Here is a 16,279-nt window from a genome sequence, read left to right as displayed (position 1 = left end):
CTGAGACATCCAGGGACACAGGGCCGATGCACTCCTGGCCTTAACCTGGGACCGATCCCCACAAAAGTGTGTAGTCTTCATCCCCAGCAATCTCACCAACCTCAAAAACCAGGCGCTCTCTGAAGGCCAGGGTGCTCTCACCACTGTGTCTCTAGGAGCGAAATAAATAAAATAATCCATCTGCCAGGATCAGCACAGAGAAGCAGCGGACCAACAGGCTCCTGGGCCCTTCGCCCATTACTCTTTACAGACAGGATTTGTGTTTTCTTCTGAGGAAGTCAAGGACACAGAAGGAGTTTTGCTAAACTCTTGACTTGATCCCACAGACACGAAATGGGTAACTAAGGCAGGACAAAGCTTGGCATTTCCACCTTTTGTGTGTCTTGTTTGTGTGTTTGCTTTTGACACAGGGTCTGGCTCTGTAATTCAGCCTGGCCTTGAACTCACTAGTAGCCCAGGCTGGTCTCAAACTCACCTCCTGCCTCAGCCTCCCAAGCACTAGCATCACAGACGTGCAGCACCACGCCTGGCTTATCAGTCTCCTTATTACCTTAAAACTTGGCTCGAAGGCCCAGGGATTTAGCTCAGTGGTTCCAGTGCCTGCCTCACAAACTGTAAGACCAAGGGCCTTACCAAATGCTCCGAGGAGCTGGAGTGGAGCACACCCGGGGATCCCAGCGGTGCCTCCAGAATGTAAGACCAAAGGCCTTACCAAATGCTCCAAGGAGCTGACTGCAGCGAAGAACACCCGGGAAGGAACACACCAGACAAGTTGGAAAGTGAAGCAGACCTTAGTCTGGCCAGACAGCACTCCCAAAGCAAAGCAGCTCAGAGAGGCGACTAGCCCAGAGTCCGAGGCTCTTTTATAGGGGGTTGCACTCTTTTATAGGGGGTTGCGGGGGAAGTTAACAGGTGTAATTTACAGAAGAGGAACAAAGGTTAGTGGTCAGCTGACACATATTGATGGTCAGCAGATGTTTGTAGATTGTTCTATAAACATCAGTTTTCAAACAAAGAGCAGAGTAATTTACTTTGGGACCTTATGGCTGATACAGATCTTATCTAGTGTCCGGGAGCTAACAGCATCTTTATCTATTTACTCACATTCAATCACAGTTGGGGCTAGGGGAGTTTTATGATTACAGAGTTATGCAGTCCCACAAAACACAAGGTCTCGAGTTTAATCCCTGGTACCAAAAAAAAACAAACCCAAATTTGACTGGGATCCCTTCTCGCTTTCCAGGTATGGGGGCTCACCGTTTAGGAAGTGTCTGTCAGAAACTGGCCATACGTGCTTTATGGACCCTAAATTTGCCTGACCTATCTCATCCTCCTCCTTGACTAAGGAACCAAGATGAGAGTTATACAGGAACATTCAGCTACCAGTTTTAACCCTGGAATGTGTGCCCATGAGTGTCCAGCCATTGCTATAAACCTGCATCACCTGGATTTCCTCAAGAGCCTGTGTGGAACTGAGACTGGCCCCCCATGAGCCCCCCATGAGCAGGACCCCATCTCATGGGAGCCTAAGAATTTCCCTGGAGCTGTGAAACCAGGCCTGAGAAAATGGCCAACCAGGCCCTGACCCTCTCCAGAGCCCCTTAAATGCTGGGCCTTCAGCAGCCAGCCGATCCCCATCAGGGCTGTGCCCCTTTGGCTGTTCTTCTAAAACCCCTTCTCATTTGCTCTTAGTCTCCAGTTAAAGTTTTTGCCTGTAAATCAGTGCTAGTGCCTGTTTTCATTTCCAGTCTCACACAGAGACTTCCACCAGGTGACTATGCATGAGGAGGCCACAGACCACACCGGGTGGGGCCCTCACTTCTCCCCAGAGGAGGGAGCTGAGGTGGAGCGGGAGAATTCATTCTAGAATTCATTCTTCTGGAGAGAGAGCGACACCAGAATTGCCACCAGCACTTGCCCCAGGGAAGGGCAAGGAAGGAACCTAGAAGGAAAAATGTCTCGGGAAAACTGCCTTCAGACCTGGCTGCCCTAGAAAGAAAGACATAAAGTGAGGCCAGAGGAGGCTGCCTGTCCTCTGGGAAGGACAGAGGTGTGTCCCTAGGCCGGGCTCAGACACATCCTGCCCCAGACTCAGAGCCACAGGGACCTCAGCCAGCAGCTCCATTCCCACAAGGCCCCCGTGGGGTAGAGAAAGCTATGAGCCAAGAGTCTGGCCGGTGGGCAGGACCAGGGGCCCAGCGGGACTGTGACCCTGGCCTCTCCGCAGCTCCACTGTCCTCCCCCTGCCGCTCCACATGCAGGCTCAGCACCTGCAGACCAGACACTTCGCCATGGCTGCCAGGGCCTGGGAGAGTCCGTTCCCCTCATTCAACTGGTAGGGAAACAGAGGCTCGGGAAAGAGAATTTACCTGTTCCCAAACACATTTTTAAACTCATTTTTTGAGAGTTCCCCTCCTCCACCTTCCCCCATTGTGACTACTTTATGTTACCATGATACATTGTCAGAAAGCAGGAAGCTGGCGTGGCTACAGGACTCTTCACTAAACCCCAGGCCTCATTTGGATTCCACCAATTTTCCCATGAGTGTCCTTCTCTTCCGCGATCCCATCCAGGGCATCACATTGTATTTAATATGAGGTCTCCCCAGTCTCCTCTGGTCTTGTGTTTTTGAGTTCTTATTTTCCATTACCTTGACGATCTTCGGGAATTCTCTGGGATTTTCTCATGTCTTCCTTAGGACTGAGCTACGACTGCAGGTTTTGTAAGACCGAGGGCCCTACCAAACGCTCCGAGGAGCTGACTGCAGCGACGAACACCCGGGAAGGAACACACCAGACAAGTTGGAAAATAAAACAGACCTTTATTAGTCTGGCCAGATGGCAAGCCCAAAGCAAAATAGCTTAGAGAGGCAACTGGCTCAGAGTCCGAGGCTGTTTTATAGGGGGTTGAGGGGGAGTTTAACATGTAGATGTACAAAAAAAAAGGAACAAAGGTTAGTGGTCGACTGTCACGTACTGATGGTCAGCAGACACACACAGTATTGGTCACAACCATATGGTCATGACCATCATGTACTGATGGTCGGCAGACACATTGATGGATTGTTCTACCGACAGTGGGCCTGGGAACATTCATTCTGTGGACAAACAAGGGGTTGAGTAATTTATTTAGGAACTTTGTTTTGCTACAGATTTTATCTATTATCCCAGAACTAACAAGCACATTTTAACCATTAATTTTTAAATACAATAGAGGCTAGGGGAGTAATTGAATTTGGAATCATACAGTCCCACAGTTTGGGGCATGAATATCATAGAGGTGAGCAGCCTTCCTGTCACAATGTGAGCCTTCACCCCTGGTGGTACGGTTTACATCCAGACTCCCCCAAAGCCTCATGGGATCAGAGGCAGGGCTTTTGGAAGGTGATTGGATCATGGAGGCTCAGAGGTGACCTGCTGCTAGGAGGTGGGGCCTGGTTGGAAGAAGAGGGTCACTGTGGATGTGACTCAGAAGGGTTTATCTCCCTCCCTGGCTCTCCACTGGCTCTCTCTGCTTCCTGTCTGCCGTACTGTTATTGCAGATAGGTGAGTTAATCAGATATCTTGTAGGCAGTTAGACAGGGCCAGCCTCCAGGAACCAACATGGAGGACAGACAGTCAAGGAGCCAACAAGGAGACAGTGAAGACACATTCACTGAAGGCCACCTTGTAAAAGGAGGGAAACTACCACACCCATGTAGGATGAATACCAGTGATTGATACTCGATATTCTAAATAGGCATCAATCACCTGGGTGCGGGGGCCAAAGTCTTAACCCAGCCTTTCTGGGAAATACCCCTGACCCACCCTTACTGAAAATCCTTGTACGCTTGCTATGTGACTTGCTCCCCCATTTGACCCCCCATTTAATCAATATTACCCAGGTGACTGTACTTGTAATCTAATTGGTTGCGCATGGTTTTGTCCCACGTCATGCCCACCTTGTAAATTTCCATTGGGTCTTATAGTTTTGTCCCACTTTGTACCCGCCTCACCACATGGCTTTGCTGTATAAAACATCTTTGAAAAGTGGGGTGAGCAGGTAACCCACTTTCCGGACCCCCTTCTGTCTCTCTTAGGTGTTGCGCCCAGATCGCGAAGTCCCCAAAGACCACCAAGGAGCCGATTCCGATGCAAACACACGAGGGTTGTTTATTCAAGCTCGAGCAGGGACTCTCAACCGTCACCGACGCAGCGGGTCAGGACTGAGAGCCCCGAATTTCAAATTAGCGGGGTTTTTATAGAGGTTACAGCAAGGTTTGGAGATTTTTCACTTAGCAGTTACATGATTGGTTGACATTTAGCAAGCACGAAGTGTACATTTCTGATTGGCTAGGTTCATGGCGGGGGTTGAGGGGTGTTACATGTAGGTTTTACGAGGGAAATGAGGGACAAAGGTTAGTGGTCGACTGTCACGTACTGATGGTCAGCAGACACACTGACTATTAGTCACGACCATTACGTACTGACAGTCAGCACATCTACAGATTGTTCTATGGATAGGGGGCCCGGAACGTTCTTTTCCTAGGCACACAGATGGTTGAGTAATTAACTTAGGAACTTTGCTTCGGTACAGATTGTGTCTTTTGTCCCAGAGCAGGCACATTTTAACCATTAATTTGTGAGAGACTAGGGGAGTGGTGCATTTTAGCAAAATGGAGTTGCTTTGGTCTCACATTAGGCAGAGGCTTTCTGTCTCCCAATCAACTTTTCCTACTCTTAACCTCCATTGTTCCTAGAATTCATTCTTCGATTTTAGAGAACACGAACTCACATTTCGAATATCTAGTAGGTTTGGGAGTTACATTGAATGGAGAACGTGTTTCTCTGCAATTAAAGCCAAACTTACTGGTGGAAAAGTTTTCCCCCATTCCCTCAATGTGTCCGGACACTTCCTCTCAAGCATCTCAGGAATTTTCTTTGCTCTCGGTTTTATTATATCTCCCTGCCAAATGTAAATGGGAGGTGGCTCTGTGCACTGAGCTTGCTGTCTGTATACCTGATAACTGGTGAATTTGCTGGGCCCAGATGACTTGTGCTCTATGTAACCAATGCAAAATGCTCAACTCCTGCAAACCTGCCCCTCTCCCTAGAGTTTAACCTCTCCTGCTCAACTCCAAAGGGGGGTCGATCTCTTTGTGGAAAACTCCCAGACTGACCCACTGGCCTTAAAAATAAAACTGTACACTTTGCCTCCAAACCTTCTGGATGTGTCTTCCATTCTCCTGGATGACCTGTCTGTATGTTCCAGCTGGCGTTTTGCCGCTACAACATCTCTTCCCCCTATATCACTGTGAGCAGCTTTCTTACCCCAGGCCCCTATGCCATGCTGTCCTGCCTTCGAGCCAGTCGACTATGGACTGAAACATGAACAAAATAAACCTCTCCTCCCTTAAACTGTGAGTGTCGGGGATTTGTATTCAGACATTTGTTCTAGCAGCAAGCAAAGCAGCTAAGACACCTAGGTTAAGGTGCTGTCTTTCTGTTTCCTCCACTGTACAGCTACTGTGCCCATGTTCCTGTGTTCTTGTTTTTGGAAGGGAGTCTAGCCCACCCAGGAGGGTGGTAGGAGCCGAACTAAACCTCAATTCCTGGAAGGAGAAATATCTACTATGTTATTTGGAATTCCTGTAAAGAGTTTTCTGTCTCTGTGTATTCAAATATTTATTGACTTATATCCATATTGAGTGTATTTATTTTATACACTGGGTTATAACCCAGTACTATGTAATTTATTTTAGTGTTCAGACCATTTCAGCTTTGGGCTTTAGGAGCTCCTTCTGGTTGGCCCCTGGACCTTTGAACTTGGTCCATCATTTTGCTTCTTGAGCAACTTCTCTTTCTGGTATACCAAATGCTGCAGACCCTTCTCTTTTCCCTGCCCCAGACTAAGAATCAGCCATTTCCCCCGGAAGCCTTTGATCCTTTTTATTACAGCATGGAATTTAGAGCCCACAGGAGTGCTTGTCACTGCAGTGGTGCAGCCGCTGCTGAGCCCCCTCACAGACAGAGCCGGGTGGTGTATGTGTGTACACTAAGCCATGTCCACAAGTGTCTACACTGTGCCAGGCCTATTCACCTGTCATGTACTGAGTTTCCTACGGACATCGCTCACTCTACTCCAGTTTCAGGATTCCTTCCAGGTTTCTTGCTTATCTGTAACTTTCTTCTCTGGCAGTGTAGACAGCCAGGCCCACCATGTGGCCTTCATTTACTTATATGTTCAAGGGCCGGAGATTTAGCTCAGTGGTGCTGCCGCCTGCCTCACAAGCGCAAGGTCCTGAGTTTGATCCCCAGTACCAAAAAAAAAAAAGCAGCACACTTATATGTTCAACCCCAGTACTCCTGGGAAGCAATCCGTAACCTATACTCTATGGGAAATAATCTTACCAACTATAAGAATTTCCAGGCAAAACTGTTTTCCAGAGTTATCTGGGCGTGCCCTTCCTGTTCCCCAACCCCCGTTAGTGCAGGTGCACCATGCATCTGTAAGAAACTTGGTGTCCTTTTATTAATGCACTGCTTCCTGGCTCCAAATGCTCACCTTAATAAAATGTACTCATGCATATCTCAGAAACACAGTTCAGTCAACAGTGGGCCACTGTGGTCCCATAAGATTATAACAGAGCAGAACATTTTCTGTCATATTTTCTGGACATTGCGATTGCTCCTAGTGCAGCCGTGCACCACTGTTTGGTCTGGTACTAAGTTCTCCAGGTATCTGTCCTTTACAGAGGGCACGATGCTAAGATTTATCAGTAGAGGACGCTAGACGGCCATTGCAAGAGGAAAGTGCGCGCGGGCTGCAATTTACAGCAGCTGGAGCGGGGCTGTGTGGCCAGGGACCCGCTCTCCCACGGGCCAGGTGTGCTGACTGCCTCAACTGCAGCTCTCTCCATACTCCTTGGAGGCTGGCTGCTGGCCCAGTCCCTCTCTAACTTGCCTACCCTCCACTTTGAGGCCTGTGTATCCAGCTGCCTCGGGGCTCAGGAGCCCTGACCCCTCTGGACACCGCACAGGGGTTCCTAACTGCCTGAGAGGGTCTCACCAAGCTGCTAAATTGCCCAGGGTGAAGTTGCAACCCTTCAGTCTCAGCCTCCCAGAGCTGGCATTACAGGTGTGCACCACTATTGTAGATAGGTGAGTTAATTAGATGTCTCGTAGGCAGTTACACAGGGCTGGCCCTCCTCCAGGAGCCAACATGGAGGACAATCAAGAGACATTCACTGAAGGCCAGTGTTGTAAAAGGAGAGGAACTACCTCACCCCTATACTTCCCCTGGGGATGAATAGCAGTGATTGATATTCTAAATAGGCATCAATCACCTGGGTGAGGACCAAGGTCTTAACCCACCCCTTCCAGGATTGATCCCTGACCCACCCTTACCGAAAATCCTCATATGCTTGCTATGTGACTTGCTTCCCCATTGGATCCCCATTTAATCAATATTACCTAAGCAACTGTACTTGCAATCTTGCTAGTGGACTATAGTTTGTCCCACTTTGAACCCGCCTCGCCTCATGGCTTTATCCCAAAAAACACCTTTCAGAAGCAGGGTTAGCAGGCAACCCACTTTCCAGTCTCTTTCTCTCAGTGGATTTTTCCAGACTCTTAACCTCAGTGGTTCCTAGAATTCATTCTTCGATTTTAGAAAACACGAACTCAAGTTTCGGATATCTAGCAGGTTTGGGAGTTGCATCTATTCCCCCTATATCACCACCGTGCCTAGCTCAATAGTATTGTAATACAAGTACCTTACACTAAAATTGTTATCATAGAATAAAAATGTATTGCTTATCTGAAATCCAAATTGAACTGGGCATCCTGAATTTTGTTTTCTTTGCGCAACCTGAGTATCCTGGCCTTTACACAGGCCCAGCCAGATGCTTCTGAAGCCCCCGCTCCCCCAACTCCCAAACCAGCCTAAGGGGAAGGAAACTCAGAGCCCTCCCAGCCTGGGCCTAACCCCACCCCCCCCTCTAAAGAGATGGTGAGAGTGAGTCAAGAAAGTCTCAGTATAAATTTTCTGGTTAGAAGATGCTAATGTCAAAGTCATGTGTGTTTTGTAGACAATAAAAATTAGAAAAGGAAAAAAAAATTAAGTTTTATAATAACAATAATAAAAAAGAAAGGACCTAAGAAGAAATCTAATAAAAGTTGTTGAAAATTTTTATGGAAAGATTATTTAACTTTATTACAGACGTTAAGAAGGCCAACTCTCTCCCAAAAGGAGAGTGGTACCAGGTCTGTGGATGAGACATCTGAAAACCAGAAGCTCCAAAGAGGTCCCGGGCCCTCCCTGCAGTCTTTCTGTCTTTGGGTTTGTGCCCGGCAAAGACAGGATGGTCCTGGAGTCCAGTTTCTTAGTCTACGGTATTTGACCTAGCTTTGAGCCCGGTAGGGCTGGGTCAGTTCTTACCCCGGAGCTGTGGATCGGGCCCTCCTAGAAGGTTGGTCGTTCTGGACCACTGTGCAGCTGAGGCAGGAGGCAGCTGAGGAGAAGCCCGGGAAAGAAGGGAGGCTTTCTGGACCGAGTCCATCTTCTAGTTCAACATCAGCCCGGGACCAGGACGCCCATGTCCCAGTTCAGCGGGAACACGTGACTGAGCTTTCACGCGAAGTTATCAAGACATGCACCCAGCAGTCTCCCGTGACCTCGGCCTCCCGCTCTGATCACCAGGTCCCTAGCCACGCAAATTTGACCCCCGTGGGCCGTGGGCGCCATGACAGTTCCTCCCAGGGCCACAGAAGGTCAACGCCTCCACTGCCCTACGGAGGAGCTGAGGCAAGCGCTCTTGGGCGGGAGCCACACCTCAGAGCAAACCCCAGCCCCATCCCAGCCCCTCAGCTCCAGCCCCTTGGCCGGAGCTCTTCTCCCCGGCGGCTCCCGCCTGTGCGGTGGGTCTTGTCTTTTCTCTTTCAAAGAGTCGCCCTCCAGCGCCACCTGCTGTCCTCTGTTCCCAGACACCCTGAGAAGCCCCACCCGGCAATAACTAAAACCTCTGCGTTTCATCTGACTTCGCGTCACTGCCTGGTCTGTCAACCAAAGAAACTTCAGATCACCAAACCTATCTCAAGATTTTTAATGACATCAGCAAAGATGCTTTTCCAAATACACATGCCCAGCGGTGTTACGGGATGGAAGGTCCCATGGGGATTTTGTCCAGGTCGTTGGTGTCCTCAACACGAAACTGGACAAGGCCCACAAAGAGGCAGCGAAGGTGTCCGTTTATTGAAGGTGGAAAAGAAGATCACTCTGCAGAGGGAGGGCAGCGGTGAAGGCTCACAGCAGCCCTGAGCGTAAGGGAAGGGGTCTTTTGTACCCAAGACTCCCAGGTTATCTCTGGCCCCTGCAAATGAGACATTGGGAGAGTCGTCCTGTCCATCACTCACTTGGCTCATGCCAGTGTAAACTGTCGATCAAGAAGCTTGCTTGGCTTCCTGCCATATGCAAATGAAGGATCAGGAATTGTGCCTTTTAATTGGTTGTGCCCACATGCAAATGAAGGATTGAAAAGAGCATCTTCTGATTGGTCCTGTGACTGAGGACTGAAAATAGAATTTTGCTGATTGGTTCTGTGTATAGTGGTGATGACCTCACAGCCCTTGGAGTGGCTCTCTCCCTGGGAGTGCTGCTCTGCCTTGTGGAAGGGAGATATTGTTTCAGGGGTCCCACAGTTCAGCTCCCTGCACCCTCTTTGACGAGGTCCCCAGCAGTTGCCAGTTGGTTTAGGCTCCTGGCTGGTGAAAGAGTGGAACTCTGGATTTGAGACAGAGGACAGCAGAGGGCCTCGGGACCCTGGAGGATCTAGGACTGACAGCTAACTGCACTAGGAGCGCGTGGACAAAGGAGGACCCGCTGACTGTGGCTGTTCCCATGCAGCTGTTTTATAAGGTTGTCTGGAACCCTGAGCCATTCTCCTGAGGGAAATACAGTTAGGCACCCGCCAGCCTTTGGTCACAGTCCGGTCACCTGATCCATCCATGACCTTGGGCTGATTCTGCTTAAAGAGACCTTGGTCAGTGCGTATTGTTGATCAACCTTGAACTCACAGCCCACCACACTGCACAAACTCACACTTGAAGGACACATACGTGGCTCTCACATTTCTCCTGCAAGGACCATGACAGCACATCAGCTAAGATCACCAACAAAAAGCACACAGAGGTGAAGGACAGGGCAGAGCCGGCCACAAAAGGAATGAATGCGTGCTTATTGCAAGATGAAACAAACAGGCAGAGAGCGGATGGAACTGACCAAGACAAGGAAATTTTGTTGTTGTTGTTTTTGGTTTTTTTCTGATACTGGGGATCAAACTCGGGACCTTACACTTTCGAGGCATGCAGTGGAACCAGTGAGCTAAATCCCAGGCCCTAAGAGAAGGAAATTTTGAAAGGGGAAAATTAAGCCAAAAGAGAGAGATGGAGAGGGCTTCCCAAATGTAGTTAATTCATAACTGAGCAAATACAGTTGAGAAACCAACCTGCTGGGGGTGGGGGCTGGGCAGGAGCCAGTGGCCCCCAGGTCAGAGGGGGACTGGACGAGAGGAAGGAGGCTCGGTTGACAATGGGAACAGAAAGCGCCCTCCCCTTCCTTCCTCTGCTCCTCTCCGCTCCACGGAGAATGAGGCTTTGCTCCTGGGAAGCAGCCAGGGCACAGGTCAGCGGCCGGGGGACAGGAAGACCCACCCTGCTGAGGACTGGCCCTGTGACGTGGACACCCAGAGTCCTATCCACCTTCCCAGGGGCATTGCCAGCACCAGCTCTGCCACCTCTTCCCCCTCAGCTGCTGGTAGGAGGGAGCGGGGTGCCAGTGAGGCCCCTCTGCATAGGGAGGGCGGCCCTGGTCAGTCTGACGACGGTGGCCTCCCACCCGCTGCTTCAGGAAGACTGGCCTGGGGTCTCCATCTGCCCGAGCAGGGCCAGCGGTCCAGGGCAGCCCAGGGACCACAGAGCGCTGTCTGCCTGTGTCTGGGCCCAGTGTGGTGGCCCACGATGGCCACATCCTCCTTCTCCGGGTGGGGCCAGATGCGTCCACACCTGACTCAGACCCCACGGCCCTCTGCCTTGGTGATATTGTGATAGAAGAAGCCATAAATCATCTGCCTTCTAAATTCCTGTGGAGCCTCCTACCACTTTGTGAACTTGGGGACAGGCTCAGCTGACCTTTGTCCTTGGGCCACAGGCCTGGTCCGTGGTCCCAACCCAGCTCTTGCAAGAAAAAAGCAGCTGAGCCCTCGCTGCTGCAGCCCTGCTGGGGCCAGGGACCCCGGTCACACCATGGAAGCCACGGATCAGGACACAGAGGAGTGGAAGCAAGTGTTCCAGGAGTTAATTCAGGAGGTAAAACCATGGCACACGTGGACCCTGGTGACAGACAAAGACCTTCTCCCCGATGTCCTGGAGCAAGGCTGGTCGCAATACCAGCAAAGGACGTTCGCCAGGTGAGCAGGGAGGTGGGGGCACATGTGAAACTGTCTCACAATGCAACTGGTGCGTGTTACTCGCTGGACATGGCCGGGGTTGGGGGCGGGGATCCTCAAGACGTCTGGGCTTCATTGAAGTTTTTTTCTTTCCTATTTAACTCCTAACAATAGCAGCGGTGGGCTCCAGTGTGGGTGATGCTAGCATGTACAGAATCCAGGCTGCAGGGCTGGGGTGGGGAAGGGAGAGAGGGGAGCTGTCCACTTGAGGCTGCTGCATTTGCTGCCACTGAGCTGGGAGACCCCAAGTCCACTAGGAGCCCCTGGGAAAGACCCTGTGCAGAGCGGAGGGGACCCCGGGAGAGGCCGGAAGAGCAGGCCACTGAGCAGCTTGCAGAACCCTCCTGAGCTGAGTCTTGGTAAAATGAGGCTCAGAGGTCACCCAACAGTTTACCCTCTTTTTTCTAGAGGGAGCCCCGGTGGGGCAGAAGGGGACAGAGGGTGGAGTCCTGGGGTCTTCCTGGCCACTGTGCCTCCTGGAGGGCTCTAAGTGGAGGAGGAGGTAGAGCTTCCCAGGCCAGGGGCTGGCATCAGGAGCCCCGGAGCAAAGTCTCAATCTGTTTATTTGCGAGAATCTGGAACTCTGGCCAAGGACACATGAAGCAGAAGTGCTGTGTGCTGGCTGGGGCAGAGCATGGCAGCTCTGGGTGCCCCGGTGAGTCCCCACAGCTGGTCTCATGGAGCTTGGAGTGTCTAGGCAGCTCCCCCTTGGTACACCCTGGCCTGCATCCTTCAGGCAGCCAGACGCTCTCTGCCAGGGCCCCAGCTCTCCGCTGTGATTGGCGGGGTCCCCGCCTCCCACCAAGCACGGCTGGCTTAGCTGCTGGGACCATAAACCCAGATTCGACCCAACACACAGTGCCCAAGATCGTGGAGGCAGTGGAAGAGAGAGCCAGAGAGTCGTAGGAAGAACCTAATCACTGCTGCCCACTTCCTACTGCCGGCCGGTCCCATGGCTCCAACCTGACTCCGAGTGGGTGGGGGTCCCTTTGTGACCATTCAGTGTCTCACCTACTCCCAAGATTCCTATCCCGGGCGCTGCCATCTTTCCCCACCTGTCCTATCAGCTCCTTGTTCTAATATCTTAGCCCAGACGGGTAGGGCAGGGTACCTTCTTGTACCTCATTGGAGGTCAAGGCATTCGGAATAAGAAATTCTCCAGGCCACCTGGAGCAAAGGAATTGGGACTGGTGGAGAGCAAAAGAAGAGAGAGCTGTCTTTGGGGTGGCTCAGGTCAGAGCTCCTGAGTATCTCAGGCCTAGTACAGGACATATTGGGCTCCCTCTCTGATCTGCAGCTCTGATTAATCCACAGCCACTTGTGGATTTCAGCGCAGGATTTGGGGAGCCTTTAGCAGGCTTCAGTCTGTGTATGAACGAAGCTGGCCTCGGGTCCAGTGACTGGAGTGCCAGTCCTGCCCCTGCGCCCACTGAGCTTCGGAGTGTGCAGAGTTCTCAATGGCCCTCGTCTCTGCAGCGAGCAGGGTGGAGGAGAAGGTGTCCAAGGTCCCTCCCAGCCCACGTGACTTGCTACCACCACGGCAGGGGCACCACACCGAGGGTCACAGGGCCTGGCGGTGGCACAGGGGAGATGTGAGCAAAGGGCTAGACGTTTGCTCCGCTGCCAGCTGCACAGCTGATGCCGAGGCCCTTGTCCTCTGTCCCCGCAGGTTCCAGTGCTCCTCCTGCACACGCAGCTGGGGCTCCGCCCACGTCCAGGTTCTCTTCCACATGCACTGGAACAAGAAGAAGCGCAGGGGCCGCGTGAAGATGAGGATCTTCTCCCAGAGGTGTAAGAAGTGCACGCAGCCCCAGTTTGAGGCTGCTGAGTTCACGCTGGAGAACATCAGGCGGACCCTGACCAACCTGGTGTTCCGCATCCTGAAGAAATGCTACAAGGAGGGCTTCAAGACGATGGAGGAGGTGCCCACCGTCAAGGACACCAAACTGGAGGGGCCACACGACAGTCTCAACTGCGAGGCCTGCCTGCAGGGCTTCTGTGCCCAGAGTGGGCTGAGCCTGGGCCCACAGCCACAGGTGCCTCCCTCGCTGTCCACCCCCTCCGAGGACACAGGGGCGCCCAGGGTCACTGCTACCTGCAGCCACCGCCCCTGCTCGCCACCCCCCAAAGTAGACAAGCTCCTTGTGTCAACAGTGGACCCTAACCCTCCCAAGCCTCACCCCAAGGTCAGCCACGCCTCAAAACCATCAGCTGCTCCAAAATATCCAACCATAGAGGTGTCCCCCACATTAATAGTAACCCCCAAAGTCTCTAACCCTCCCAAGGCTGACCTTAAGGTTAGCCACACCTCAAAACCACTGGATACTCTCAGAGTTCCAATCGAAGAGGTGTCACCCACATTAATAGTGGCCTCCAAAGTCTCTAACCCTCCCAAGGCTGACCTTAAGGTTAGCCACACCTCAAAACCATTGGATACTCTCAGAATTCCAATCGAAGAGGTGTCCCCTACATTAATAGTAACCCCCAAAGTCTCTAACTCTCCCAAAACTTACCCCAAGTTCAGGCACGCCTCAAAGCCATTGGATACTTTAAGAATTCCAACCAAAGAGGTGTCACCCGCATTAGTTGTGACCCCCAAAGTCCCTAACCCTCCCAATGCTGATCCCAAAGTATTCAACTGGCGGGCCATTCAAGTACCTTCTCCCACAAACAGCCAGACAGCAGCAGACACACCTCTCGGGGACCCCAGGGCGACATCAGGAGAGATGTCACCTGCATCCCCCCTGCCTGCTAAGTCCACATGGGGCAGAGGCCACTCCTCTTGGAACCAGACAAGGCCCATGATTTGCCAGCCGAACACCAGTGTCCCAATGCCCCCCCTAAGTGAGCCTTGTGATTGCAGCCCCCTGCAGAACTGCAGCCCAGTGCATATGTGCCTGCGCTGCCCCTGCTGCCTCCTTCTGATTGTCGTCATCATTGTGGTGGTGTGGTGGTATTGGTCCTAAAGCTCTCAGGAGCTTGAAGCATGACGCTACATGAGGAGTCCCACGCTGTAGTAGGAAAGGGCCCGAAAGTCCACAGACCAGAGATGGACCCTGGGGCCAGGGAGCTGGAAACCAGCTGCCTCATCCATAGGTGGGGTCTCAGGGGTGGTGGGGGGGAATGCTCTGGAAGGAGACACGGTGGCGGCTGCACGACAGTCACTGAAGTGTTCCTTTTTAAATGGTTCATTTTGTTGTGACTTTCACCTCAATTACACAAGAAAAAGACTCCTGTAGTTTTGTTCATTCTTGACAGAACCAAGTCTGAAGCGGTTAGGACTCAAAACCAACTGCCTGTTGGAATCTTGTGAATCCCGTAGGCTGCCGCATCAACCAATTCAGAGCCCCTCTCACCTCGGTCTTTGGAGACTTTGGGCTGAAACCTGGGTTCTCAGAGCATAGAGCTGAGGGGTGAGCCAGGACAAGACACTGGGGAGGAACAGACAGTCTAAAAAGTCCACTTAGTGTTTCTTTAAAAAGTATTATTTCTTGTACCAAGTTTACAACATATGCTAAAATATTGAAATGATCTTTGTGAATATGCATGAATAATAAGCATGCATAAATTTGGAGTGCTTGGTCAGTGTCTTTTGTTGGCTGAATTGTGCAATCAAAAATGCTGGAGGAAAATGACCAAAGAAACAAGCATGGAAGTCTGTGGGTAGATTCTCACTGGAACTGGGAAACTAAAGTAGCTTTTTAAAAATATTCCATTCTGGGGCTGGGGATTTAGCTCAGTGGTTTCACCGCCTGCCTCACAAGTGCAAGGATCTGAGTTCGATCCCTGGTACCAAAAAATAAAAACAAAAATAAAAATATTTGGTTCCGTAGCTGGGTATGATAGCGGAGGCTGAGCCAGGAGGATTGCAAGTTCAAATCCCACTTAGGCAACTTAGTGAGACTGTCTAAAAAATGAAATAAAAGGGGCTGGAATATAGCTGAGTGGTAGAATCCCCCTAGGCTCAATCTCCAGGACAGCACACACACAAATCCTGTTCTGATTCTGGGCTCTTCCCCTGAGCAGGCGGGGCTCTTCCCTGCAGTGCAGTGTGTCGGGGCAGCACCTCCACTGTCCCCCCAGTTCCTGAGCTTCCTGCTTCCCCTGTGGCCCCCCAGTGTCCAGGGCACAGGCTGGGCTCCCCCCCTGCCCTCCCTCCCGAACCCAGGGAAGAGCCCAGTGGCTGGGGAAGGGACGGCATTGCTGGATGGGTGAGTGCGGCGCCCGTGGGAGGCCTGGGTGGTCTGCACGCGTGTGGCCGTAGACAGCCGCCCTTCCTCTCCTCACGTGTGTTCCTGTGTGATCCCAGCTCGCCCACTGCCAAAGACATGCTGCTTCCTGAATTGAAAACGTGTGTTTTAGCTCACATGAGACAATGAATTCGGGACACTTGGTAAACAAGTTACAAAAATGCTCACGTGAGCGGCCTGGCCTTATAGACTTCCCTGCCGCTGTCCTCAGAACTGAGGCTGCTGGAGCCGGGAGAGCTGGCCTCGGAGAGCCAGCCCAGGGCAGAGGCGCCACCTGGCAGGGGTTGGGGACAGGCAGTGGGAGCTTGGGAGCCCCTGCAGGCCGGGCTGGGGGACCCTGCGGGGCCTGATGTGACCTGTCAGCCCTCCTGTCTTCTTCATTCCTGCCCTTACCTGCCGGCCGTGTCACTCCTGGGCGCTGCCTGTGCCGGGCAGCCGTTTTCTGTGTTGTCCCCTAGAGCCAGCGGCATTCACCGGAGCTCTAGGCCCACCTCACCAAGTCAGACCCCAGCTTCTGACTTCTCAGCACTGCCAGGCTGCAAACCCA

At 51.9% G+C, this 16,279-nt stretch overlaps 1 protein-coding gene across 1 annotated transcript; it reads left to right on the top strand.

The window, feature by feature from the left end:
- Nucleotides 1-9,664: 9,664 nt before the first annotated feature.
- Rtp3 (receptor transporter protein 3) lies at nucleotides 9,665-15,056 on the top strand. The gene is made up of 2 exons (XM_004835023.4): nucleotides 9,665-11,443; nucleotides 13,152-15,056. The coding sequence occupies exons 1-2, from the start codon at nucleotides 11,280-11,282 to the stop codon at nucleotides 14,446-14,448; spliced, it is 1,461 nt and encodes a 486-aa protein (XP_004835080.2). The 5' UTR covers nucleotides 9,665-11,279; the 3' UTR covers nucleotides 14,449-15,056.
- The last annotated feature ends 1,223 nt before the right edge of the window (nucleotides 15,057-16,279 follow it).

Source organism: Heterocephalus glaber, unplaced genomic scaffold (genome assembly GCF_053883595.1).
Source record: "Heterocephalus glaber isolate CG9 unplaced genomic scaffold, H.glaber_assembly_v1.0 deba00001504, whole genome shotgun sequence".
Lineage (NCBI taxonomy): Eukaryota > Metazoa > Chordata > Mammalia > Rodentia > Bathyergidae > Heterocephalus > Heterocephalus glaber.
This window is presented reverse-complemented; position numbering and strand designations above follow the sequence as displayed.

What these genes read in the sequence shown, in the direction of transcription:
- Rtp3 (XM_004835023.4), top strand. Translation starts at nt 11,280, where the DNA reads ATGGAAGCCACGGATCAGGACACAGAGGAGTGGAAGCAAGTGTTCCAG. An exon ending in CAGCAAAGGACGTTCGCCAG is followed by an intron (nt 11,444 to 13,151) that starts GTGAGCAGGGAG and finishes CTGTCCCCGCAG; the next exon opens with GTTCCAGTGCTCCTCCTGCA.